Source organism: Megalobrama amblycephala, linkage group LG3 (assembly GCF_018812025.1).
Source record: "Megalobrama amblycephala isolate DHTTF-2021 linkage group LG3, ASM1881202v1, whole genome shotgun sequence".
NCBI classification, from domain to species: Eukaryota; Metazoa; Chordata; class Actinopteri; order Cypriniformes; family Xenocyprididae; genus Megalobrama; species Megalobrama amblycephala.
The window spans coordinates 45,242,356-45,268,126 of record NC_063046.1 but is presented as its reverse complement, the minus strand read 5'-3'; the positions used below and the strand labels follow the sequence as shown (position 1 = coordinate 45,268,126).

At 41.9% G+C, this 25,771-nt stretch overlaps 1 protein-coding gene across 1 annotated transcript in view; it reads left to right on the top strand.

Moving 5' to 3' along the window:
• LOC125265418 (interferon-induced very large GTPase 1-like) overlaps window positions 1-25,771 on the top strand; it is a 63,986-nt gene that overhangs the window by 28,275 nt on the left and 9,940 nt on the right. The window contains exons 2-3 of the mRNA XM_048185631.1: window positions 5,641-5,699; window positions 22,011-23,938. Of these exons, the coding sequence (XP_048041588.1) occupies window positions 5,663-5,699; window positions 22,011-23,938 (1,965 nt within the window). The 5' untranslated portion in view covers window positions 5,641-5,662. The remainder of the gene's footprint in view (window positions 1-5,640; window positions 5,700-22,010; window positions 23,939-25,771) is intronic.

Below are 25,771 nucleotides of genomic sequence, written 5' to 3'. Positions count from 1 at the left end.
AGCTTGGTAAAATGGTCAATGACCACTAAAACATCAACTGACTTATTCTGTGAATCTTCCGCCATCCAGAAATCAATGCAGACTAATTCAAGTGGAGCAGAAGTCTTGACACTCTCCAATAGAGCTCGGCCCTCAGGCTCAAGTGTTTTTGCAAGCACACAACGACTACACACCTTCACGTAGTCACAAACATCGCGTTCAATGTCTGTCCAGTAGAAGCGTTGACGAGACAGTTGGAGAGTGCGATACTGGCCTTGGTGTCCGGCCTCATCGTGGCATCCTTTCAGCACATCAGCTTTCAGGGAAGATGGTACCACATACTGGAATCTTTTGTGACGTGACAAGGGGTCTCTCGACACACGATACAGGACACCATAGTTCAATGATAGCTTCTCCCACTGCTTCATGAACTTCCGAACAGCGCTGGGGTCTCCCATGCGCTCACGTCTCGAAGGCCTGTGCTTTCGGTCAACATAGAACATCACCCTCTGCAAATGATCATCCACAAGCTGTTTGTCTCTCAGTTCTTGCCGAGAGTAAGAAGGAAGGGCATCAAATCCAACGTCTGAGATCTGTTGGACAAATCCAGCCATAGGAGTGGCCCATGTTCTTGTTCCTTCTTCCCAAGAGAGGTGATTAGAAAAGACAGAAGCCACTTCACTACTCGAAAAGCTCCCAGACGCGTCCGCATCCGATTTGACTGCCAAATGCTCACAAGCACTCGCTGGGACCTCTACACTGTCAAGCACTTGCTGACTGGCGTTGGACAACCGGAAAACATCTTGGACAGCGGCGCAGCAATGGTTAGGAGTACCACAGGCAAGGAGTACCAAACATACACTTAATATAACATTAAGACGGACGAGGAGTGAAGGGAGTGAGTCCATATACATAGGGAGTGCTAACGAGGAAGTCCAGGTGATGATGATCGTGATGATGGGGAGAAGACGAGGAAAGTGAGTACAGGTGTGGAGATCAGGAGGATCAAGGGAAATGGAGTCCGGAGAACAAGGGATACTGACACAAATATGAAACCTAAAATATCGCTATCGCCCCCTGGTGGTGTAACCCCATCTTCCTGGTTCTTTCATTTGCGTCAACCCTCCCGGAAAGGATCAGACGGAGACATAGGCTGAGCTCACTTGTGTTTACTAGAATAAACTGGAATAAACAAAACGGAAACACCATACAGACGTGTAATATAGTCAATCCGGTCACAAAACGTTCTCCTCAAAAGCTTAATGCGACTCGTTTCCAGTTCAACAATCAATAAACAATTTTTCCAAATAATTAAGAGCTCAGTTTCTTTTTTCGAACACATAAAACAACATTGAACAAACATTAGTGCACCATACCTGGAATAAACAAAATGGAAACACCATACAGACGTGTAATATAGTCAATCCGGTCACAAAACTGTTGAAAATAAATACACATGAGAGAAAAGACCCTTAAAGAGAAATAAAAACATTTATAACAACACATTATTTTATTTTGACCGGAGAGAGGTTTTACACCTACCATTCTCCTCAAAAGCTTAATGCGACTGAGGAGAAAATGGCCGACCTCACTGATAAATTACCTTAGTTACCTGCAGGTGTCCCCATATCCCTTCTTTTAGGTGTACTTAGATTGTTCTATTCAATTAATATTTTAGAATTACTATACAAAATAAACAAACATTTTGGCACAATTCATTACAATTTTCTTTTCCCCATTACAGTGGCTTGCTGCAGTACAGGTAATATGTAAAAAACAACATAAATTTGGAATTAGAATTAGTATATCAAATAATAACATATTAGGATACAATTTTAATTTTATTTTATATTACGAGTATCTGGCCCTTACAGTGTCTGCAGAGAAAAATTCTGGCCCTTGGACAAATATAGTTGATGACCCCTGATTTAGAGTATAAGATGCGCTCCAGTTCACGCGCCAGTGATCGTGTCGGCGCCTCCATGTCATGATTATATTCTCTGCTATATTTGCTTCTTATTTATTAAATTCAGGCAATTGGTTGATGAAATATTAATTAAAATTAGGATTTTTTTTTTTCCAAAATGAAATTCACTTTAAAGAAAGGCTTTCAACAAAACAAAACTTAATGAAGTGGTCAAAATCATGTCTGACCAACTCAATTTCTCCTGATAAATTGTGCATATTATGATGCATCTTACTCATGCTGTTCACTTTTCATAATCAAATAAATGAATTTAAAATATAACATAGGACTATTTAAACATAAATATGAAACTGTGTTTTCTTTAATGGCTACCAACACATAGTACAGTACAGAGAAATTTCATGTCATGAGAGTGGATCATGAGTTACTAGTCGCATCAAGCATAATTTATTTTTAGACTTATAATTATTATTAGGGGCATCCAAGTTGTTTGACTTTTTTTTTTTTTTTAAGTAACACATTAGTTACTTTCCCTGGTAATTAGTTTCTTTTATAATGATGTAACTCAGTTACTAATTCTGTTACTATTTGTGAGAAGTAACTGTAATTAATTACTTTTTTAAAGTAACGTGCCCAACACTGCTCAGCAATGTGTGTATGAAGGAGTGCAGCTTATAAAGTTAACCTGATAAGAAAACAGGTTTGAGTGTGATCAGTGCCTAGCTGAGGGATTGTGGGAAATGTAGTCCAGAGTGAAGTGACTGCGTGTGTGCAATGAAAAAGTCTTAATAGTGAAATGGAGACCTCTGGTGGGAAGTGGAAGGAAGCAGCAGCGGGCGAAAACGTGATGCATGCCCTTGTAAAGACTATAATAATAATAAAAAATATAAAACAATTTACTGTGAAAGAGTGTATAGGGGAAAAAAACAATTAGCTATAAAGAATACAAAAATCTTCTCTCCAGGGGCCTGTTTCAGAAAGGAGGTTAAGTGAAAACTCTGAGTATGTTAACCCTAAAATGAGGGAAACTCTGGGTTTTCTGTTTCAGAATGGGAGGTATGTCAAACCCGAGAAAGCAGGGTAAGTCAAGCCTGTTTCTCAAAGGGAGGTAACTCTTACTCAGAGTCAGTTACCATGGTAACTTACTCTGTGAACCTAACCTGGTCGGGAGCAGGTTTTCTTTGGTAAACCCAGAGTTTCCTTTGATCTCCTCCCCTTTTCTAAAGTGCAAATGCTGTTTAAATAGTTCATTTATTCATTCATGCTGCAAAAACGCTTTTCATACTGAGTATTTTTGCCATATTTCAAGTACAAATATCTAAAAATTCTTAAATCAAGATGGATTTTGTATAAGAAAATTATATAAGATATTTAGTCTTTTTTCCTGGGGGGATGTAAATTAAGTGCATTTTACTTAAGTAAAATTATTAATATCTGCCAGTGTGGTAATACAAATAATCTTAATGCAAACGGAAAACAAGATTATTCTGAGTGTCTAATACTAAGTGTGAATTTACAGTTACAAGTATACAATTTACCAATGGCATACAAGGTTAAAATCAACACAATTGCTAAATGGCTTCAGTGGAGTAGACAGTAGCGTGATGAGCACGATGAGATAACTTATGACGCGTTTGCCTGGGTTCAAATTCGCCTTGTGCTGAACTCGTTATTCTCCTTTTTCCACATATCACATCAGAAAGGTATTTATTTTCAATAAAAATTAAGAAAATGTTCTAAAAGTGGAAGTAAATTGCCTAACGAGTGTTTAATAATGATAAAATAATTTACACTCTGTTATTATTGCATCCTGTTAATGTATTTAACAATACTGAGGTGCAAATAGTATGTATCTGCCAGTATAAAAAATAAATAGCATCTAATTACTATTTACACTCATTGCAAAGAACTGCTACTTTTAGCCTACAAGATAAATAGAACATAATTTGCAAAAAAAAAAAAAAAAAAAGCACTTAAATTATTATTTTATTTCTTCCTTTTTTGCATGTGGGATACCATGAAAATGAATATTAGTTCAATAATTTACCGTTCTGAAAATTTTCATCTTTGATATTACAACAGTGATAAGAATTAAACTTATATTGACTCAGAAGTATGCGGACATCATTTTGTCATGTACTGTTGCCATGGTGAATTGTAATATCGGAGCTCCATTGATAATGGCTTTTCATAGACAGGATCCTCAGACATCCTCAGACAGGATGCTCCTGTCTGAGGATGCTCCTGTCTGCCTCGCTGCTGGTGTTTGCGTCTCAGTATAGCCTTGTTTTCTCTTACTTTTATTGAATCTCATACTTTTATTCATTGTTGCTTGTATTACTATTATTGCCTACCACATTAATCTGACGTTGCTAGCTTGTAATCTTTGAATCTAAATCGCTGTTACAGCGCGTTTGCATCTCGCTTGTTAACTTATCAGTCTCGCGCGCTCCTTTTTAAACGCGTTCATCAAACAGCTAGTGTTTGCGTCTCCGTATAGCTTTGTTTTCTCTTACTTTTATTGATTTTTGATTATATTATTATTGCCTACCACATTAATCTGACGTCGCTAGCTTGTAATCTTTGAATCTAAATCGCTGTAACGCGGTTGGATCTCGCTGGTTAACTTGTTATCAGTCTCGCGCGCTCCTTTTTTAACGCGTTCATCAAACAGCTGTGGTAACTCGGATCGGATCAGTCTACAAACATGGTGAGTCATGTCATCCTCTCCCTCAGTCATCTTCTGCGCAGTCTGTAACATGTTTAGTGTAGCTCTCTCTGTCAGCGACTAGGGATTTACATGTCATAAATGTAGGGAAATAGTCAGGCTGACAGAGAGAATCTCAGAATTAGAGACACGCATCCAAACTTTAATCGAGGATAGTAAGAACGTAGGGGCCTCAGATACTGTTTTGGATGCGACTAGCTTAGTGAACTCTGTACATTGTTCGGTTCCGGCTGTAGAGCCCGCGCAGCAGGGCACTTGGGTAACGGTGAGGCGGCCTAGTCGAGGAAAACACCACTCTTCCGTTCCAGTAAGAACATCAAACAGGTTCTCCCCACTCAGTGACGCACCCACTGAGAATTCTGTTGAAAGTGCCCTAGTCATTGGCGATTCTATTACACGGAACGTGAAAATAGTGACACCAGCCACCATAGTCACATGTTTGCCGGGAGCCAGAGCACCTGACATCAAAGCAAATTTAAAAGTGCTGGCTAATGCTAATCGTAAATACTCTAAAATTATTATTCACGTCGGCACAAATGATGTTCGACTTCACCAGTCGGAGATCACTAAAATTAACATTAAAGAGGTGTGTGAACTCGCAAGTACAATGTCAGGAGAAGTAATTTGTTCTGGCCCTCTTCCTGTTCCTGTTAACTCAGAGTCAACCTACTCAGAGTCGATTGAACTAACTCAATTCAGCTGTTCTGAAACAGAAAACTCAGAGTTGGTTGAACCTCCTTATTGAAATGGGCCCCTGGTCTATTGTGAAAGTTTGTTGATTTGTAAATTAACTTTTTTCCACTTATTGATTATTCTGTCTACATTTTGTTTCTTTGTTTTTGTATGTTTGTGCAGTTTGTGCAGTTTCTAAAGACTACTCTCAGAATCTGGTCAAACATGTTCACAGGAGTTATTGAAAACATGAACAAATACAGCATAAAGAGAAATAAATGACAGTTCTTCTACATGACACTGCTTAAGACTAAACAAATGACATTTCTTTTAGGTCATCTTCCAGTCTGTCTACGATGCAGGATCACAAGACACAACGCCCCAACATTAAAAGTGAGTCTTACTGTTTTTCTGTTATACAGCTATTACACTTCAAACTTTTCTAATTATTAAACTTAAAGGTGCCATAGAATTGAAAATTGAATTTACCTTGGCTTAGTTGAATAACAAGAGTTCAGTACATGGAAATGACATACAGTGAGTCTCAAACTCCATTGTTTCCTCCTTCTTATATAAATCTCATTTGTTTAAAAGACCTCCGGAAAACAGGCGAATCTCAACATAACACAGACTGTTACGTAACAGTCGGGATCATTAATATGTACGCCCCCAATATATGCTAACTACGTCATTACTTCAGGTTGAATGATTCTGATTGGCTAAGAAAAATAGACAGATTTGGTAATCTTCCACACATGGACAGATAGTCAGAAGCGTATCTCCCTTTGTCACGATGCTGAGGAGGGGGACCCTGGATTTAGGTACCGAATGTTCTTTTATGGTCATGACATGGCGTCTGCTGGTCTCAAGCAGAATGCCAGTTGTCCAGTACAAAGGACCTGCACAAAACACTTAGCGCACATTCACAGATACACATGATTCACAGCTTCTTCAAGGCTGAAGTTGATCTGATCGGCTGATACCGATCCGATACGATGTTCAAGTAATAAGAAAAGTGCTAAATTACCTAATAAACTATGCCTCACGGGCTGTGATGGTCAGCATGACAACCACGTCACTGCGGTCGTGGTGTGTCACCGGCGGTAGCGTGGCGTGTATAATCTCAAAGGTCAGGTTAACCGAGGAATTTCCATCATTGATGGAATTTTTTTTAGCAGTGACGGAAAAAATCTGCAGCCTGTCCGTCATTTTGACAGATTACTGATTACGCGCTCCAGTGTGGCAGCAGAGCACGAGTTCAATCTCCAGAATAAAATGAAAACGATGTGTTTAATTACACACACCCAGTTTGTCCATTTTACAATTATAATACTTATGCTTACATAATTAAGTTCCTAATACATTTCGTTTTGTTTTAAATAGTTTTTTTTTTTTTTTTCTTGCTACTGACTTTAAGTTTATGGTCAATTAATGGCTTTTCTGAGGTAGGCTATACACACACACACACATATATATATATATATATATATATATATATATATATATATATATATATATATATGTCACGGCACACACGAAGACAAACAGGGTAGGTCCAATTGCAGGTATTTATTGGGGAAATCCAGAAACGTAATCCATGAACCAGTCAATAGTCAAAAATCCAGGAAGACAGTACAAACAAAACAATGACAGGAACAAAACACAAAGCAAACCAAAACAGAGACTCGGGAAACATGAATGAAGACACCATGACAAAAACAGAGACCAACCAAGTATAAATAGACAGACACTAATTGAACAAACACAAAACAGCTGGGTGCAATGAAACAAGGATAATGAGTCCAGGAGGTGAGTTATGGGTAATGTAGTTCGTGGGTGAAAACCAAAGTCCAGGATGTAAACAGTCAGGGTTGGAGTACCCTCTGGTGGCAGACAAGGGCACTCCCAGTAATGATCGTGACATTACCTCCCTTCAAAGGAGCGGCTACCAGGCGCTCCACCAGACGCATAAAAACAAAAACACAAACACTCAGGAGGGAGGTGGGCCAGAGGAGGATCAGGGGGAGGGATGGCGGGCCAGATCCAGGGCGCCCCACTGAAAGCCAGGGTGGTGCTGGAGGAACTGACCAGGCTGGTTCCAGCGGGTCTGGAATCCTGGCTGAGTGCCAGGGTGGCGCTGGAGGAACTGACCAGGCTGGTTCCAGTGGGTCTGGAGTCCTGGCTGATTGCCAGGGTGGTGCTGGAGGAACTGACCAGGCTGGTTCCAGCGGGTCCAGGCGCTTCGTTGGCGCCGGCAGGGCAAGGCGTTTCGTTGGCTCCGGCAGGGCAGGGCGCTTCGGTGGCGCCGGCAGGGCAAGGCGCTTCGGTGGCGCCGGCAGGGCGAGGCGCTTGGGAAAACAGAGAACAATCTCTGGAGTGAACTCACTAACTGGAGCGGGCTCTGAAGTGAACTCAGTGGCCAGAGCGGACTCGCTGGCTGGAGCGGGCTCTGGAGTGGACTCACCGGCTGGAGCGGGCTCTGGAGTGGACTCACTGACTGGAGCGGAGTCTGGAGTGGACTCACTGACTGAAGCGGGCTCTGGAGTGGACTCACTGACTGGAGCGAGCTCTGGAGTGGACTCACTGACTGGAGCGGACTCTGGAGTGGACTCACTGACTGAAGCGAGTTCTGGAGTGGACTCACTGGCTGGAGCGGGCTCTGGAGTGAACTCACTGGCTGGAGCGGGCTCTGGAGTGAACTCACTGATTGAAGCGGACTCATTGACTGGAGCTGACTCACTGGCTGGAGCGGGCTCTGGAATGGACTCATTGGCTGGAGTGGACTCACTGACTGGAGCGGACTCACTGACTGGAGTGGACTCTGGGAAGGCCTCCAGGCCTTGAGGGATGACTGAAGCCTTCCTCATCCTCTTCCTCCTCTTACGTGAGTGCAGCACTGAACCTGTGCCCACCTCCTCTGTAGACTCTGGAGCGAACTCATGGGCTAGAGCAGGCTCTGGGGCGGACTCACAGGCAGGAGCGGCCTCTGGCTGAGCATGAGTTGGCCCACGGTTTCTGCGGGAGAGATAATGGGTAAAACTCCAAAAATCCAGGGTCTGGAGCCCCTCCAACTCACACTGGGGCAGAGGGTCATCAAGGCATTCATTAAAAACCCCTTTTAACGCCTCATCATTATACCGCAGCCCTCTTGACAACGTCCAGAAAAACTGGGCAAAACACCCTATCTCTCTCCCCTCCTGTCGCAGAGCCAGCACCGCCCGAACAAGAGCCATCCGCTCCCTCACCGTGGCTGGAGGAGTGATCCAAATCCCCATCCTGCTGGATCCTAAAGTGATGGTGTCTTCTGTCACGGCACACACGAAGACAAACAGGGTAGGTCCAACAACAAATTGTTCTCGCTTCAGAACGAGTTAAATCTGGTTTGAAGTACAATGCTGAACTAATTCAAAATCAGTTTCTTCAAACAGTACTAACTGGTCTCCATGACGACACCATCCGAGCTGATGTGAAGCCATACTTACAAGGTCCAGGAGTCAAGGATGAGGTTCTTCTGGAGAAAGTGATGATGGCGTACAACCTAGAGACAGAAAAAAAGAATAAGTTATCATCTACATCAAAGGCAAGAATGATCAGAGTTGCTGTGATTGCTGAGGAAAATGAGAAGGTGGATAAAGAGCTCCAAGCGCACAAAGCAGACAGTAAGAACAAACGTGACACACTGATGGAGAAGGTTAATCAGGGCAATAAAGCCATATGCAAGGCCATTCAGAATCTCACCACTCAAATAGCAAGTCTTCAGCAAACACCTAGGCTTCAACCAGTGAGAATGAGTGAACCGCCAGACAGAGTACAGACCATAGCCCAAGACCCCAAACGGTAAACGCTGTCAGATGTGTCAGCTGTCTAGGGCGGAGGGAAGGTGCGATCACTGTTATAAGTGTGGTAGCACCGAACATTGGGCTTCGGGTTGTCGAAAGAAAAATGCCTCCATCAGCACAAACAAGATTGATATTTGACTTCATCACACAGAGGACATAGAAAAAACGGATCTGTTTAGTGCAAATACTCCACTCACTGGCAAGCAGCGACAGACGGCCAAGCTGGTAGGGAAAAGGTGTCTAGTTAGAGCCTCTCTGGGAGGAGTCGACACTACAATACTGTGGGACACAGGTTCACAGGTATCAATAGTGGGAACGAACTGGAAGAAAAAGTACCTGCCAGACATTGAGGTGCGACCGGTGAAGGAGTTGCTTGAAGAAGGAGTGTTGGTACTCTCAGCTGCAAATGGAACAGATTTTCCATATGAGGGGTGGATTGAGTGACAAACCTGTACTGGTTCAGATCCTGGTTGCTAGCAGTAACATTGATCGACCTATAATCGGATTCAGTGTGGTTGAAGAATTAGCGCTGATCCATGATCAATGATCCATCTGGAGACGGCACACGATCGGGTGACATGGTGAAGAGGCTGTGCTCAGCAATGGAGATGGGTCGTAAAACTGCAAGGGCTGTTTTATCCGTTTTAAAGAAACAGAAGCCTGAAGTTCAACCCCATACAGTCAGAGTAGGCAGACGGCCAGTGACCATACCCAAGAATAAACTGATGGCGGTGCATTGCAGTTGGCCGAATAAGAGAGTGTTAAGTGCGTCACCTGCAGTGTTAGAGCCGAGCTATGAAGCACCCTGGCCAACAGGGCTAGTGATCAGAGAACAGTTGGTCTATCTACCTGCAGATGATGAGGGTAAAATTGAGATCTCTGTGGAAAATGTAACAGAAAATGATATCACACTGGGCAGTCCTACTATACTTGGCTGGTTGCACAACGTGGATGTTGTCTAACCGCTGCAGGCGAAGCCTACTGAGGAGCAGAGCTCAGGGCTATTGGATGACAATGTCACCTTACCAGTGCAGCAGCCCGGTCCTGATCCACCAGCTGAGCCCTGGGATCCACCTGTGGATCTGAGCCATTTGCAAGATGACCAACAAGAAAAGGTACGGCAGATGCTCAGAGAGGAATGTGATGTCTTTGCAAAGGATGAATGGGATACATGATGCATTAAAGAGTTGGAGATGGACATACAGTTAAAAGACAATGTACCTGTACAGAAAACATACAATGCAATCCCTAGGCATCTCTACCAAGAAGTTAAGACACACATTCAGGATCTACTCAACCGTGGGTGGATCCAGAAGTATTCCTCACCTGTTGTAATGACTGAGGCAAATCAGACACAATTATTGGTTAGTTAACCAATAGTTTTAAGCTCACTCTGGAGTCTGTCCCCATCCCCCAGGAAGTTTTCAGTTACAAGTTTATTGCGCTGAGGAATGTGGTTGCCGCATGGAGAACAGAGTAGAGACACAGAAAATCTGCATCTTCCCTGCATTTTCCACACAGAACACAGACTCTATGGCATTAATGTATAGACAGACTGTGCTATAAATGATTCCTTCTCAGGAAATGGTATCCATTATTACTGATGTTGTATTGTACTCATTGTATTTACATGTTTGATGATTGTTAAATGTTATGACCTGCACGGTAACTTCAATCATGCCATGTTTAGTGTCTATACGTTCGTAGCGGGAAGATTTAAATGTTTGTGTATGCGGTACATCCATACCTGTGCAACACATCAGTATTAAAAGAATATTTAATAGTTCTGATTCAAGAACTCAGCTTGTTAATCTTTCTGGGTTGTAAAAGCCCTGACAGGAGGGGTGTTGCCACCCAGAATTACAACATCTTCATTGGTCCGGTCAACAACTGAGAGGTGTGACTTTGACCAGAGGTTAAAAACCAGCGAACAGTGCCACTCCCTCTCTTCTTCTTCCTTGCTTCTGGACCGAACAAATCTCCTTGCGGCCGGCCTCTCTAGGCCCGGCCGCAAGGCTGGTAGGCCCCTGGCCTACAACACCCAGCCATGTGCTCATCACCCAACAGACTGGCAACAACTTCAGATGATAACTTCAAGAGTTATCCTCAACCTGCAGATCCGACGCTCTTCAGCCTAAAGGCATCTTGCAAGTATCGTACATTTTAATGCTAAACAGCGATTTAGTATTGATTTGTAAAGACTTTACCTTTGCTATTGCTAAAAGAAACTGATGAGTCCTTTCCAGATTGCCTTTGGCATTTCATGTAGCTCTAGTAACAGCATCTCTTCCGGTTCAACACTATCATTACTCATTCTGACTTGCGTGTGTGTGTGGGTGTGTGTGTGTGTGTGACCCTTTATGTATGTTATGTTATGTGTTTGTTAGTTTAGTTATGTGTTTGTGAGTTAGTTAATAAAGATTGTGCACAATACACGTTTGGTTCTGACTCCGTCTGCTAATGAATTGCCTCTTAAGTGATAGATCCGGGCTACGTGAGTAGTACAGTACAATAAGAAATATTATTTTTCCATAACTTGGAAATTGACATTTCTTAGAATTAATAAACAATCAACACTGAGCGTTCACTGGACGAACAGGTTAACTGATTGTAATGTTAATTTTAATGTAGCTACGTCCAGTTAATCTGATTAACGGATTTGCATATTCATAATTAATCATAATTAATAATCATAATGAGTTATGAATAATTATTAATATTTCCCCTTTGAGTTAATTTTCGCTACACCTGTTGTATGTGTCAGGAAGAGAGATGGGGTCTTCGTCTATGTATACACTATAGACTGTTAAATGGGAAGACGCTGTCTGACCGTCATCCAATCCCGAGGATACAGGAGATCCTGGAAAACTTGGGAGGTAACTCTTGGTTCACGGTGCTGGACCAGGGGAAAGCTTACCACCAGGGCTTCATGAGCAAGAAGAGCAGACCCTGCACTGCATTCATTACACCCTGGGGGTTATACGAATGGATGAGGATCCCGTTTGGGCTGACTAATGCCCCAGCGTCTTTTCAACGCTACATGGAGGGATGCCTGGGAGATCTCTGAGATGAAATCTGTGTCCCGTATTTGGATGATGTCCTGGTGTTTAGCCCCAGCTTTGAACAGCATGTTCAGGATGTGCGTCAAGTTCTCCAACGGCAACGACAGTGTGGAATAAAACTAACGCCAAAGAAATGTGATTTCTTCAAGGGTGAAGTCTGCTACGTCGGCCGGGTAGTCTCTGCAGAGGGATACAAAATGAATCCCAAAGAGGTGGAAGCGGTCCAAAAATTGAAATAAGAGGCACCAACCACTGTGCCAGCAGGAAGCTATTGAATGTATTGGGAAGGCTCTGGAGAAAAATCACAGGGGAGAAGTTAGTGCCCTCACCTGTAATGTAGACGCATTACCAGAGGAGTATAACATCTCAGAACCGATTCAGCCTCTTGTACCAGAAGACATCAGAGTCGCTCAAAATGCAGATGTAGTCATTCGTTGAGTCCTGACCCTGAAAAAAATGTGTGTGTACTTGAAACATAAAGACAAAGTGGCAGAGGATGGAGCTGTTAGACGGCTTCTCAGGGAGTGGCCTCGTCTGCAGATCGATGAAGATGGCATCCTCAGAAGGAAGACAGCAACAAGAAATCAGTTGGTTGTTCCTGAATCCTTAAAGCCTCTTGTCTATAAGCACTTACATGAGGAAATGGGGCATTTAGGTGCAGAAAGGATGGTTGCTCTTGCTAGGGAATGATTTTTCTGGCCTAAGATGAGACAAGAGATGGAACACTATGTTACTCAGGTGTGCCACTGCATGAAAAGAAAAAAACCTAATAGGATAACCCGCACTCCAATCCAAAGTATTGAGACCTCTGCACCACTTGAAATTATCTCTATTGACTACATACACTTGGACAAGTGTCAGGGAGGGGAGGAGTACATACTAGTGGTCATGGATCACTTTACAAAATATCCACAAGCATATGCGATGGAAAAAAAGTTGCATAAAAAATAAGTCTCTAAAAATAAGAGTGGAGGGATGTCATGCAAGAGGCTTATGCTATCGCCATGCAAAGTCTAAAGAAAAGTGCAAAGAGAGGACAGAAAAATTACAATCGACGGGCATGGAGTTCCACCCTTGAGCCAGGTGACCATGTCCTGGTGAGAAACCTCACACCCAGAGGCGGTCCGGGTAAACTGCGTAGCTACTGGGAGGACGTAATTCATGTGGTCAAAGAACGAAAAGGTGATGGGAGCCCTGTGTATGTGGTAGAACCCTTCCAAGGACCAGGAAGAAGGCGTGTGTTACTTACTACTGCCATGTCCTTACCTGGTCGAAGAACCCAACGTTCATGAACCCAATCCGAAGAAAAAAGCAATGAAAGTAACGTAGAACGGACAGAGAGAAGAAATAATAAACACAGTGTGATATAAACACAGTACTTACCTGTCAGATCCAGATAGTTCCAGCGAAGAAGAGTACCCCCTGTGGACAAGGGCTAAACGGGTCAATCTACCCCTCAATGTCAGAGCAGAGGAGTTCCGCCCAAGAATGGAAACACCTGAACATGTGACCAAGGAGATGGTGGTATCAGAAGAACCCCTTGAAGAGGAGAACATTGAGAAGGGACAGAACATTGAAAGAGAAATGGAAACACCGATCATTGAATCTGAAGATGAGCAGAGTGAGGCTGGGACAATAAACAACAGGCCCAAGAGAGTTAGAAAGCCCAGACATGTCTACACCTATGACCATTTAGGTGAGCCAACGTTTCACCAGTTGAAGATCTGTCCTGTCGGAGTGAAGTGGTCTACAGGAACCAGCTGTGACCTCTCTGCTGGCTCATCGTTCATGTATCCTTTCTATCATTGCTAATGGTTAAAAGAAAACTAATTTAGTTGAACATTTAACAAATTATAGTTCATGGCATAAGTTACAAAATAAGTTATCTGTGCAATTATTAAAAATAATAAGTACAGAAATGGGCTATTATTTGAGTATATTGAAATAAAACAGTAGTGCAATAATGGTTACATAAGCACTTACCATATAAAAGGGGTTAAACTCATAGCTGAAAATATGTAGACATACAAAAAAATGGGTGTAAATGGTATTTTCCTTGTCCCTGTGTGAAGATTTGGGGGGCCCACCAACACTTTTATGGATTATGCACCCTTTAATACTAATGGACTATGGACTCTTAGTTGTGTGTTGATGCTAAGGAAAAAAAAGTGGAGAAATAATAGAGCCCAATTAAAGCTGCAAGCAGCATTGAAAGGGCCCTCGCACCCGGGCTCACCGCCACCCGTTGGCCTCAGGAAAACAGTGAACAGTGGGCGTCGTGCATGTAAGCGAGTGAATACAGGATAATTATGCCAAAGTCATTTCGAAATGCCACACTTCCTGCTGCCAACAGGTGGCACTTTGACCGTAACTGAATTTTGCCATGTTGATGTCTTCAGGCAAGGACTATCATTGAACATGTGAAGTTTGAAGCAGATCGGACATTGTATGGCTGAGTTACAACAACTTCCTGTTTCTTTTGTGGCGTTAATCGCATACATTAGCACTCAGCCAAGTGTTGCATGATTTAACGTGTTTCTAGCATGTTTGGTACTTCGTGGCATGATGAAATGTGAATCTGGTAGTGAATTACAATATAAAGCATGCCACTTCCTGTTGCCAGCAGGTGGCGCTATGACTAACTGAATATTGTCATATAGATGTCTTAAGGCCAGGACTCTTATCACACATGTGAAGTTTGGAGCAGATCAGACATAGTATGCCTGAGTTATAACAGTTTCCTCTTTCATGGCGAAACATCAGACTTTGTCAGACCGCAGCGGACACGCCCTTCAGCGAAAACTCAAGATCTTTGATATTTATCATTGCTAAGGTCTTAAGATTAGACTGACAACTTATGATGTAGATCTGGTTAAATCTCTTTGAGGAGTTAATCACAGTGTAAAACATGTCATTTCCTGTTGCCCCCAGGTGGCGCTATGACTGTAACTGTATATTGTCATGAAGATGTCTTCAGGTCACGACTCTAATAAAATATGTGAAATTTGGGGCAGATCGGACATTGTTTGTCTGAGTTACAACAACTTCCTGTTTCATGGCGAAAACATCAAACTTTGTCAGGGCGCCACGGACACACCCTTCAGTGAAAACTCTAGATCTTCGCAATTTATCGTCACAAAGGCCTTTAGATTAGACTGACCAAATATGACATTGATCTGATAATGTTACAGTCGTACACTATCGAAGACGAGGAAGGCAGGATAAGTAACAATAACAAAGTTTAATCTAATAGAGGAGTCAGGATACATAGAAACACATGTAACATCAAACAATACCGAACGCTGGACTAAACACAGGGAGGAACTTAAATACACAGACTAATAACAAACAGCTGAGGGTGTAATCAGTGTCCATGGTGAATGATGAGTGGTGGGAACAAAACCAAGGATCACGTGACAGCCAAAGACAACCTAGACGAGACAGATGATGTAACAGATAAAAGCTCTAGAAGGAGTTTGTTAAAGTACAACGTCTGGAAAATGCAAAAAAACGGTGAATTAATTCAAAATATCTGACTTCCTGTTCAATTTCGGATTTCGCTCCAAGAGACTTTTTTGTAGGTATTGGGCTGATAAATGTGTGTACCGAATTTCAAAACTCTAGTGAAATGTAGTGAGAGGGGCTGTACGTTAGATGGCGCTATCGAGCCATTTTGCCACGCCCAATTCCGAAACCCATAACAGACGTAAATTTTCACCACTTCTGATGCATGTGCAAAGTTTCATGAGTTTTCGAGCACATTTAGGCCCTCTAAAATGCTAAAATTTACTTTGGAGAAGATAGCTGCGAGCAGCGATGACGGGCCCCGGTGGCTTCAGGGCAACTGTGCACAGTGGGCAATAGGCATTTAAAACGGTTAAACATCAAAGGACTATGTCAAATTCACTCCACATTTACTGCACTACAAGGTGCCGCTATAGAGCCCCTCCTCCCTGCCCATTTTCAAAGGATTACATGTGCCAAGTTTTAACATTATTCTGATGAATTTTGAAGCAAATCAGGTAAAAATAAGAGATCTCAATGTATGCTGAAAGTGACACATTTTCTGCTTCCTGTTGGTGGCGCTATGACTTTGAATCACAATAGTCACATCTGTGTGGTCTTGTACAACGAAGACTAAGCCAAAGTTTCATCAAAATCAATTAATGTATGCAGAAGTTATAACACTTTGTTTCCCTTTTCTTGCCATAAATTCGTTGCCTCGCCACGGCCAAACCGTTTGAGGTATCTAAAATCCGTTTGCAATTAAACAACTTTAATGTATTAGCACCAAGTAAAAAAATTTGGTGTAAATAGTATGAGACATCATGCAGAGTTTCGGTGCAGTGCCACCTACTGGTCTGGAGATATGAAAAATGGCTAATTGTGCTTATAACTTCTGATAGGTTTGTCCAAAAATCATAACTTTGGTCTCCTAGGATTCGGGGCATTATGCAGAGTCAAATGATATCCAATTTTGAATTTTGTGGTAAAATGCTGTATTTTGTGGTAAAATGCTGTATTTTACGAACACATTTGCGTATCATTATGAAACTCGGTATGGCTCATCAGCACAATGCCCTGATGGAGCCTGAGAAGTTTCGGACCAGCGCCACCTAGTGGTAAAATCAAATATTCAAATACTTATCACTATGGGTGTGGTCAACTTATTTTCAAAAGAGTCATGTTCTTAGACTTCTGAATCCCTACTGAGTCCAACAATACCAAACATGCTAGGTTTCGATTTATGGTGTGTCCGCTATGTTGAATTTTGCGAATAACCTGCTTTTTCGAACTCCTCCTAGGGCGTTACTCCGATTTTCACAAAAAATGATATAGATCATCCTCAGACCATGCTTGCAAAAAGTTATTAAAAGCTTTTCTATAGATCCATCCATTCTTGAAAACGGCACAAATGAATTTGACGAAAAGCTTGAAATCAGACTTGAGGTTATATCTCCACAACGCTTTATTGTATTCTTACCAAACTTGGTACAAGCATGACCTGAGGCATCATGCAGAGTTTCGGTGCAGTGCCACCTACTGGTCTGGAGATATGAAAAATGGATTATTATGCTTATAACTTCTGATGGGTTTGTCCAAAAATCATAACTTTGGTCTCCTAGGATTCAGGGCTTTATGTGGAGAATAGTGGAGATTTTTTTTTTAATATGCTTATAACTTTTGAGTCTGATACTCATGTCTGATGCTCACGGCCGTGTTGGCTGGCTTGTTGTGCCGCTTTAGTGCTTGGCCCCGTAATTGCTGCTTGCAGCTTTAATTATTAGGGGCCAAGCACCGAAGGTCTGACCTTTGTCTGTAGCAAATTTGGAGTCTCTAACTCAATCCCTCTAGCGCCACCAGCTGTCCAAAGTTGCACTTATGTTTATGCTAATAACTTTTGAACTTTTTTCCTCTGATTCCTTGGGTCAAGACGAATCGAATGCACCCTATGACGTCATTTTCTGTCATGACAATTTTTCCGCCATTTTGAATTTTCTGAAAAACCTACTTTTTCGAACTCCTCCTAGGCCGTTACTCCGATTTTCACGAAAATTGAATCAGATCATCTTCAGACCATGCTGACAAAAAGTTATGGAATTCAAGCTGATTCCTCAAAACATTTTTGAAAAACACGTGATCGAATTGCACATAGTGCTTGCGAAAATAGAAGTAAGGCTGTATCTCTGCAACGCTTAATCGTACTCAGACCAAACTGACCTGAGGCATCATGCAGTGTTTCGGCGCAGCGCCACCTACTGGTGCGGAGATATGAAAAATGGCTATTTTTGCTTATAACTTCTGATGGGTTTGTCCAAAATGATATCCAATTTTCCCATATTGGCCATTTTAGCAGTTGGCCATTTTGAATTTTGTGCTAAAATGCTGTATTTTATGAACGCATTAGCGTATCATTACGAAACTTGGTCTGGGTCATCAGGACAATGCCCTGAAGGAGCCTGAGAAGTTTCGGCACTGCGCCACCTTGTGGTCAAAAGTTATAACAAAATTTACAAAAATGCTAATAACTTTTTACTATATTAACCGATAGTAATGAAACTGGTCTCAGTAGATTCCTTGGGTCATGCTGAGAACATAGATATCAAATTTGCCATAGTCAGCTGAACTTCCTGTCCGCTGTATTGTTTTTCTTTATAAACCTACTTTTTTGAACTCCTCCTAGACCGTTGCTCCGATTTTCACCAAAATCGAATCGTTACACTTGAAAAATGGTGTGTATTGACGTCTTTCCGTGTTTGAAACAACATTCATTCTCATGTTCATTCATGTTTATTTGACGCTTTAAATGGACTAATAGGAAGAGATGATCGGTTTACGCGCGGTTGAGCTGAGGATCTACAGCAATCTGTCACGACACATTAAAGAGCAACAAAACGGTTTTTATTGTTTGAATTTCTTTAATAACTACACGGTTTGAAAGCTGGGACTTTGTTTAATATCATAAGTAACCTGCTCTGTCTTGTCTGTCGATGTGTGGTCAGTATCCTCTTTGTTCCGCGATGTATTTTTCACTGCGTGTGGCATGACAGCGCCACGGCTTGTCGGACAAAGCAACAGTAACTAAGGGGGGCGGGGCTTGGCGAAAGGCTAATTGCTGCTTGCAGCTATATTTAGGGGCCAAGCACCGAAGGTGCGTAGGCACCTATTGTATCCGTTGGTGTTCCATTTAATTATTAGGGGCCAAGCACCGAAGGTGCGAAGGCACCTATTGTGTCTGTTAGATTTCTTTTTATTATTATTCTTCTTCCGCTTCTTCTTCTTCTTCTTCTTCTTCTTCTTCTTCCGCTCTTGAAGTCTATGGCAGCCCATAGAACCGCTTGCGGAAAAGTTGTGAAATTTGGCATACAGTTAGAGGACAGTCTGACCTTTGTACATAGCAAATTTGGAGTCTCTAACTCAATCCCTCTAGCGCCACCAGCTGTCCAAAGTTGCACTTATGTTTATGCTAGTAACTTTTGAACCGTAAGGGCTAGAAACAAAATTATTTTTTTCCTCTGATTCCATGGCTCAAGACCATAGACTGTAAAAAAATATGGACGTAGTGTCTGTGACGTCACCCATAGATTTCTGAACAGCAGTTTTGATGCGTAAATGAGGCCGTGGCCATCTTAGCTGCGCGTCACCGCACGTCACTCCCGGATAACTAAAAATGGGCAAAGAGGCGGGGAGGTGGTTTGAGCTGATGTGACTGGTTGCTGAAACCACGCCCGCCTAGCTCAACGTGACCATGTTAGCAAGCAAAGGAGCTAGATACTATCTAAATTATTAATGAAGATAAGTTTTATCATCAGAAAGTGATAAAGGTTTACTGTCAATATGCGGTGTTTTTTTTAAAGATATAGATGCTCCAACACCAGTAATTTGTGTTGGGTGTGCAAATAACAACATGGAAAATCAAAATGGGACTTCATACCTTTATAATATAGATCGCGAAATGAATCCAGTCTGTGGCACTTAGGTAAAATATAAATGTCCATTGCAAAACAAAAACAGTACTTTTTGTCCATGAAATATTGATATATTATACATTGTTTGCATAACATTTCTTCTGAATGATCTGCTCTCTGTCATCGTTCTTCAAGAAAGGATGCAATCTGAGCAGCGTTTATGTTGTAAAACTGTATACGATCGTATCTGACAAGCAAATGAGCCCGTGTCCAAAGTATATTTTTTCTAAATAGTGCAGCAGTTTTAGTTATAATATCCAAGCAGTGCTGTCAGAGTTGTATATCCTCCTGGTATTGTCATTGTAGTAAATCTCACAAACAAAACTTTTAGCCAATGCCACGATCCAAACAACGTGTGTTCTGTTTCTTCCGCATGCATGCACATCTACACAGACACACATCAGTCTCGAATATTATGCAGCAAGCCATATTTAATAATTGTATAAAATAATCGAGCACAAATACGGCTTAGATGCCAAATTCAGCGGCTGGAATTAGCTAAGGTAAAGTGAGTGACGGCTCACAGACAGCAGCGGCATCTACCTGTCACTCAAGTGACCATGCCCTTAATTATGCAGAACTTTAAGGCTTAATATAATTTAAAAGAATGAGTTAGAAAAAAATTCACCCCCCTCAGAGTTGTCATGAAGGGCAAAATTAGCAGTATAGACCAAAACCACAGTTTGAACCAACTTGTAAATATGTTTTTTTCTGCTGTAAACTTGGCCAATTTAACATGGGACTCAATGAGATTCTGCTCTCTTTTGGAGCCTGTCCCTAGCGGCCAGTCGATGAATCGCAGTTTAAGTCACTTCCGTATTGGCTTCACGAGAGACTGGGGGAGGTTGCCGCTTGCTCAAGACGAATCGATTGTACCCTATGAAGTCATTTTCCGTCATGAAAATTTTTCTGCCATTTTGAATTTTCTGAAAAACTTACTTTTTCGAACTCCTCCTAGGCCGTTACTCCGATTTTCACGAAAATTGAATCAGATCATCTTCAGACCATGCCGACAAAAATTTATGGAATTCAAGTCGATTCCTCAAACGGTTTTTGTAAAACATGCGAATGAATTGTATGTAGTGCTTGCGAAAATAGAGATAAGGCTGTATCTCCGCAACGCTTTATCGTATTCAGACCAAACTTCGTACATGTCATCACAAGAATGACCTGAGGCAACATGCAGAGTTTTGGCGCAGCGCCACCTACTGGTGCGGAATTATGAAAAATTGATATTTTTGCTTATAACTTCTGATGGGTTTGTCCAAAAATCATAAATTCAGTCTCGTTGGATTCGGGGCATCATGCCGAGTCGAAGGATAACTTTTTCCCATTTCAATTTTCCCATTTCAGACATTTTGGCCGCCGGCCAATTTGAATTTTGTGGTAAAATGCTGTATTTTCCGAACACATTAGCGTATTGTTACGAAACTCGGTATGCCCTGAAGGAGCCTGAGAAGTTTTGGACCAGCGCCACCTTGTGGTCAAAAGTTATAATAAAATTGACAAAAATGGCAATAACTTTAGACTGTATTAACCGATTGTAATGGAACTGGTCTCCGTTGATCAGTTGGTCATGCTGAGAACATAGATATCAAATTTGCCATAGTCGGCTGAACTTCCTGTCCGCCATATTGTTTTTCTTTAAAAACATACTTTTTCGAACTCCTCCTAGACTGTTGTTCCGATTTTCACCAAAATTGAACCGTATCATCTTCAGACCATGCCAACAAAAAGTTATGGATTTCAAGTCGATAAGTCAAACCGTTTTTGTATACCAGAGCAAAGATTTTGAGGCATGATGCAAATTTGACTCTTGAAGCTGCATCTCTGCAATGCTTTGACATATTGACACCAAACTTTGCAAGTGTCATTGTCACCTCAGTCTGACCATTCCACAAGAATTTAGACACAGCGCCACCTATTGGTCAAAAGTGATGAACCAGTAAATCCTCATTTTTGATCATTTTTCAGCTCTTTTGCCTAAAATGATCTTAATAGGTGTTAAGATCTGCACTGTTGCAGTTGGTCTGATGCTCATGGGCATGTTGGATGGCTTCTTGTCCCGTTTTTGAGCTTGGCCCCGTAATTGCTGCTTGCAGCTATATTTATTAGGGGCCAAGCACCGAAGGTGCGTAGGCACCTATGTTAACCCTGCTTTCTGGAATACACCCCTGATTCTAGGACAAACGGTTTAGGAGTTATGAGCCATTTCACACATTTTATCGCTATAGTGCCACCTATTGGCCGATTGGCTCATCTTTTCCCTGAACCCCTGTTGATCTCGTCATGTTTTCTTAAATTTCAATATGATTTTTGTTTATTAATTTTCAGGTTCAAGTGAAAACACAGATGAAGTGAGGATCGTGCTGCTGGGAAAAACTGGAGTTGGGAAGAGTGCAACAGGAAACACAATCTTAGGAAGAGACGCATTTACAGCAGAAACATCTCAAGAGTCAGTGACTAAAGAGAGTCAGAGAGAATCATCTGAAATCAATGGCCGACACGTCACTGTGATCGACACTCCAGGACTGTTAGATACTGAACTGAGTAATGAGGAGATCCAGAGAGAAATCAGACACTGCATCTCCATGATCCTGCCTGGACCACATGTGTTCATCATTGTGCTCAATTTAGGACAACGATTCACTCAAGAAGAAGCAACATCAGTGAAGATCATCCAAGAGATGTTTGGAGAGAAATCTTTAATGTTCACCATGGTGCTCTTCACCAGAGGAGACGATCTGAAGAACAAAACTATTGATCAGTATCTGGGGAAACCAGGATCTGTGATCAGAAACCTGATTGAAGCGTGTGGAAACAGATACCATGTGTTCAATAATAATCAGACTGGGGACCGAACACAGGTGTCTGATCTACTGGAGAAGATAGATAACATGGTGGAAGAAAACGGAGGGAGTTTCTACTCATGTAAGATGTTCAGACAAATGGACAGAGAAAAGCGAGAACAACAAATGAAGAACTTGATGGACAGAGTCAGAGAAAGAGAAGAACTGATGAAGAAACTGGAAGAAGAGAAAGAGAGAATGAAGATGATGATGGAGGAAGAAAGACAGAATCATGACAAAGAAAGAAAGAGAAGAGAAGAAGAACTGAAAAGAGAAATAACAGAACAAGAGGATCACGAGAGAAAGATACGAGACGAGATGAGACGAGAACGAGAGACATTCAAACATGAAATAGAGAAAATGAGACAAGAAAAAGAGAATTTGAAGAAAGATAAGGAAAATCTTCAGATGAAATATGACACAGAAGTAGACAGACTGATGAACAGAATAGAGAATGAGAGGAAGAATAGAGAAGAGGAAATTAATGAGAGAGAAGAACGATATAAAACACTTATGAAAGAGAAAGAAGATCTTCAATCTAAACATGAAGCAGAAGAAAACAAGGTGAAGATCTTGACGGAGAAACTGAACAGAGAAAGAGAAGAACTGATGAAGAAACAAGAAGAGAAAGAGAGAATGAAGATGATGATGGAGGGAGAACGACAGAATCATGAAACAGAGAGAAAGAAAAGAGAAGAAGAGTTTAATGAGAGAGAAGAACGATATAAAAGAGAAATAAGAGAACAAGAGAAACATCAGAGAGAGATACGAGACGAGATGAGACGAGAACGAGAGACATTCAAACATGAAATAGAGGAAATGAGGAAAGAAAAAGAGAATGTAAAGAAGGAAAAGGAAAAACTTCAGCTCAGATATGACACTGAAATAGACAGACTGATGAACAGAATAGAGAATGAACGACAGAACCATGACAAAGAGAGAAAGAGAAGAGAAGAAGAGTTTGATGAGAGCAAAGAGCGATATAAAAGAGAAATAAAAGAGAAAGAAGTGAGTGAGGAAAGGATGCATGAAGAGATGAAGAGAGAACGAGAGGAATGGGAGAAACATAAGCTAGAGGAAAAGATGAAAAGAGAAGAAGATGAGAAAAGAAGAGACAAAGAAAAACAGTTTAGTGATGAACAGATTCAGAGACTAAAGAGTGAAATGGAGGGAATAATCAGAGAGAAAGAGAGAATAGAAAGAGAGAGACGAGAACAACTAGAGGATTTAGAGAAGAGACTGACAGAAGAAAGAAACATGAGAGAAGATCAACAAAAGACTTCTGAAGAGAAACTGAAACTCCTTGAAGAACAGCATGAAGAAGAACTGAAGAGAAGACGAGTGGAGTGGAGAGAGGAATATGAACGAGAGAAAGAGGAGATGAAGAAGAAGATCTGCTCTGAAGCTGATCAGGTGAGTGTTCAGAGAAACATGGAGCGAACTGATATAGACACATCAGTATTTTTTACCACAAAAAAGTTTTAAAGCAGTTCTTTTTATCTTTTGCTGTACAAATATCAGTTCACATTTCTAAACAATCATTTTGAAATTAAGGCCGTGTGTCCACCAAAGCATTTTTTCCAGCTGCTAGCATGCTTTTTCAATTGTTTTCAATGGGAACGCCATGTTTTTTAAACGCCAGGAGCATAACGAGGCACTAAGCGTCTTTTTCACGCTCAAGCACTGAGAGCTCTGTGTTTTTTACTGGTCGCCTCAAGTTGAAGAATGTTCAACTTTGAGTAAAACGCTAAGCTCATCACTGTCACTCTTTTTTCAGCCGTCCAATCAGAGTGGAGGAGGGGCGGGACAAATATAAGACCGACCAGCTGTCACAACATTCTTGCTTTAAATAAATTAATATTGCTGCTTGCTGTTCTCCAAACATACATAGCAACTATTCCACATTTTCCACATCCACATTTTTAGTCTGAAACAAATTACCTTCAAAATCAGTTAAGTTACAGTGCCATGGATATTCCATATCATAGCAACAAAACGTGTCAACGTGCAATGACTGACAGCCAATGCATGTGTGATATCGCATTGTTTCCTTGTCACATCTCTCGTGTTTGGTTGTGAAACATAGTTTGTGTGCAGTTTGATCACAGCAGCGACTGAATGCTGGCCAAGATAGTCATGCAGTGTGAAAAGAACAGTGACCCGACTACTTTGAAAATCGTGCAGTCTGAATCGTGCAGTCTGAACACTCTCCAGTTGGTGGGTCGGCAGCGGTAGCCAAATCACTGCCCATCTGCTCCTGGTTTCCAGCTTTCTTACTCTCTCTTTATCTATATCCAGCATGAAGCTCATTCATCCTCCTGTCCCATCCTATGAGTCAGCAATGCTGATTTGGCAGGAAAGCCTCTACAACCTATTTCCACAGGGAACAGCCATGCCTGCCACCCCTTGTTTTTGCACTCTTGGATTAACGGCTGATATTTCAAGGCTTTTCTCTCATGTGCCTCCTCACAACCCTCCTCCCATGAGATGGTCAGTTCAACTAGGATGATTTTACGATCTTTGTCTGACCACAGAATGATATCTGGGCGAAGAGCTGTGTGGACCACTTCCGGGAACTGCAGCCTCCTTCTGACACCAACTCTCATTTCCCAAGAGTTTGTGGCCTGCAGCAGGTTGGGTTTTGCTGACGCATTAGTTGTGAAGGGCCTAGATCCCTCCTTGATGAAGGTGATAGTTTCCCCCTCACCTGTGCCACTTGGCCTCTTCTTGCACCTTTCTCGCTCTATTGTCGTGGTACCACCTATAGTGCCCTTGGGTTAAAGACATTTTTCACCCTGACAGTATATGTGCCAGTGTCCACATTTATCCACAGAGCTTGCAGTACGGGTTGTCCCTCAGCCCGTGTGCAGATGAGATGGTGAAGGAAGGGTGTCACACACAGAGCGCAGCAGGAAGGAGATGCGGTATGGCTCTAATCTCCTCAATTCTGCCCATGTGATCTTACACTTAGGCAGATCCAATTTTCACCATGCTCCCTGGGATGCTTGTTCCACTCTGGACAAATGCCTCTGTTCCTCCTGAGCCTGGATTTCTGACTGGTCTGTACCTTGCCTGACCATTGTGCTTGCATTCCCAAACTGCTGGAAATGTGTCAACCCCAGGCCTTGACGTCCTATGCAGGGGTTGCTGATGATGTCTTGAAACTTGAAATGAGCTTTTACAAACTTTTCCACACTGTCATCTTACTGTGAGATCCTCTCCAGTCAATGTTGTTTGCTTCAGCTT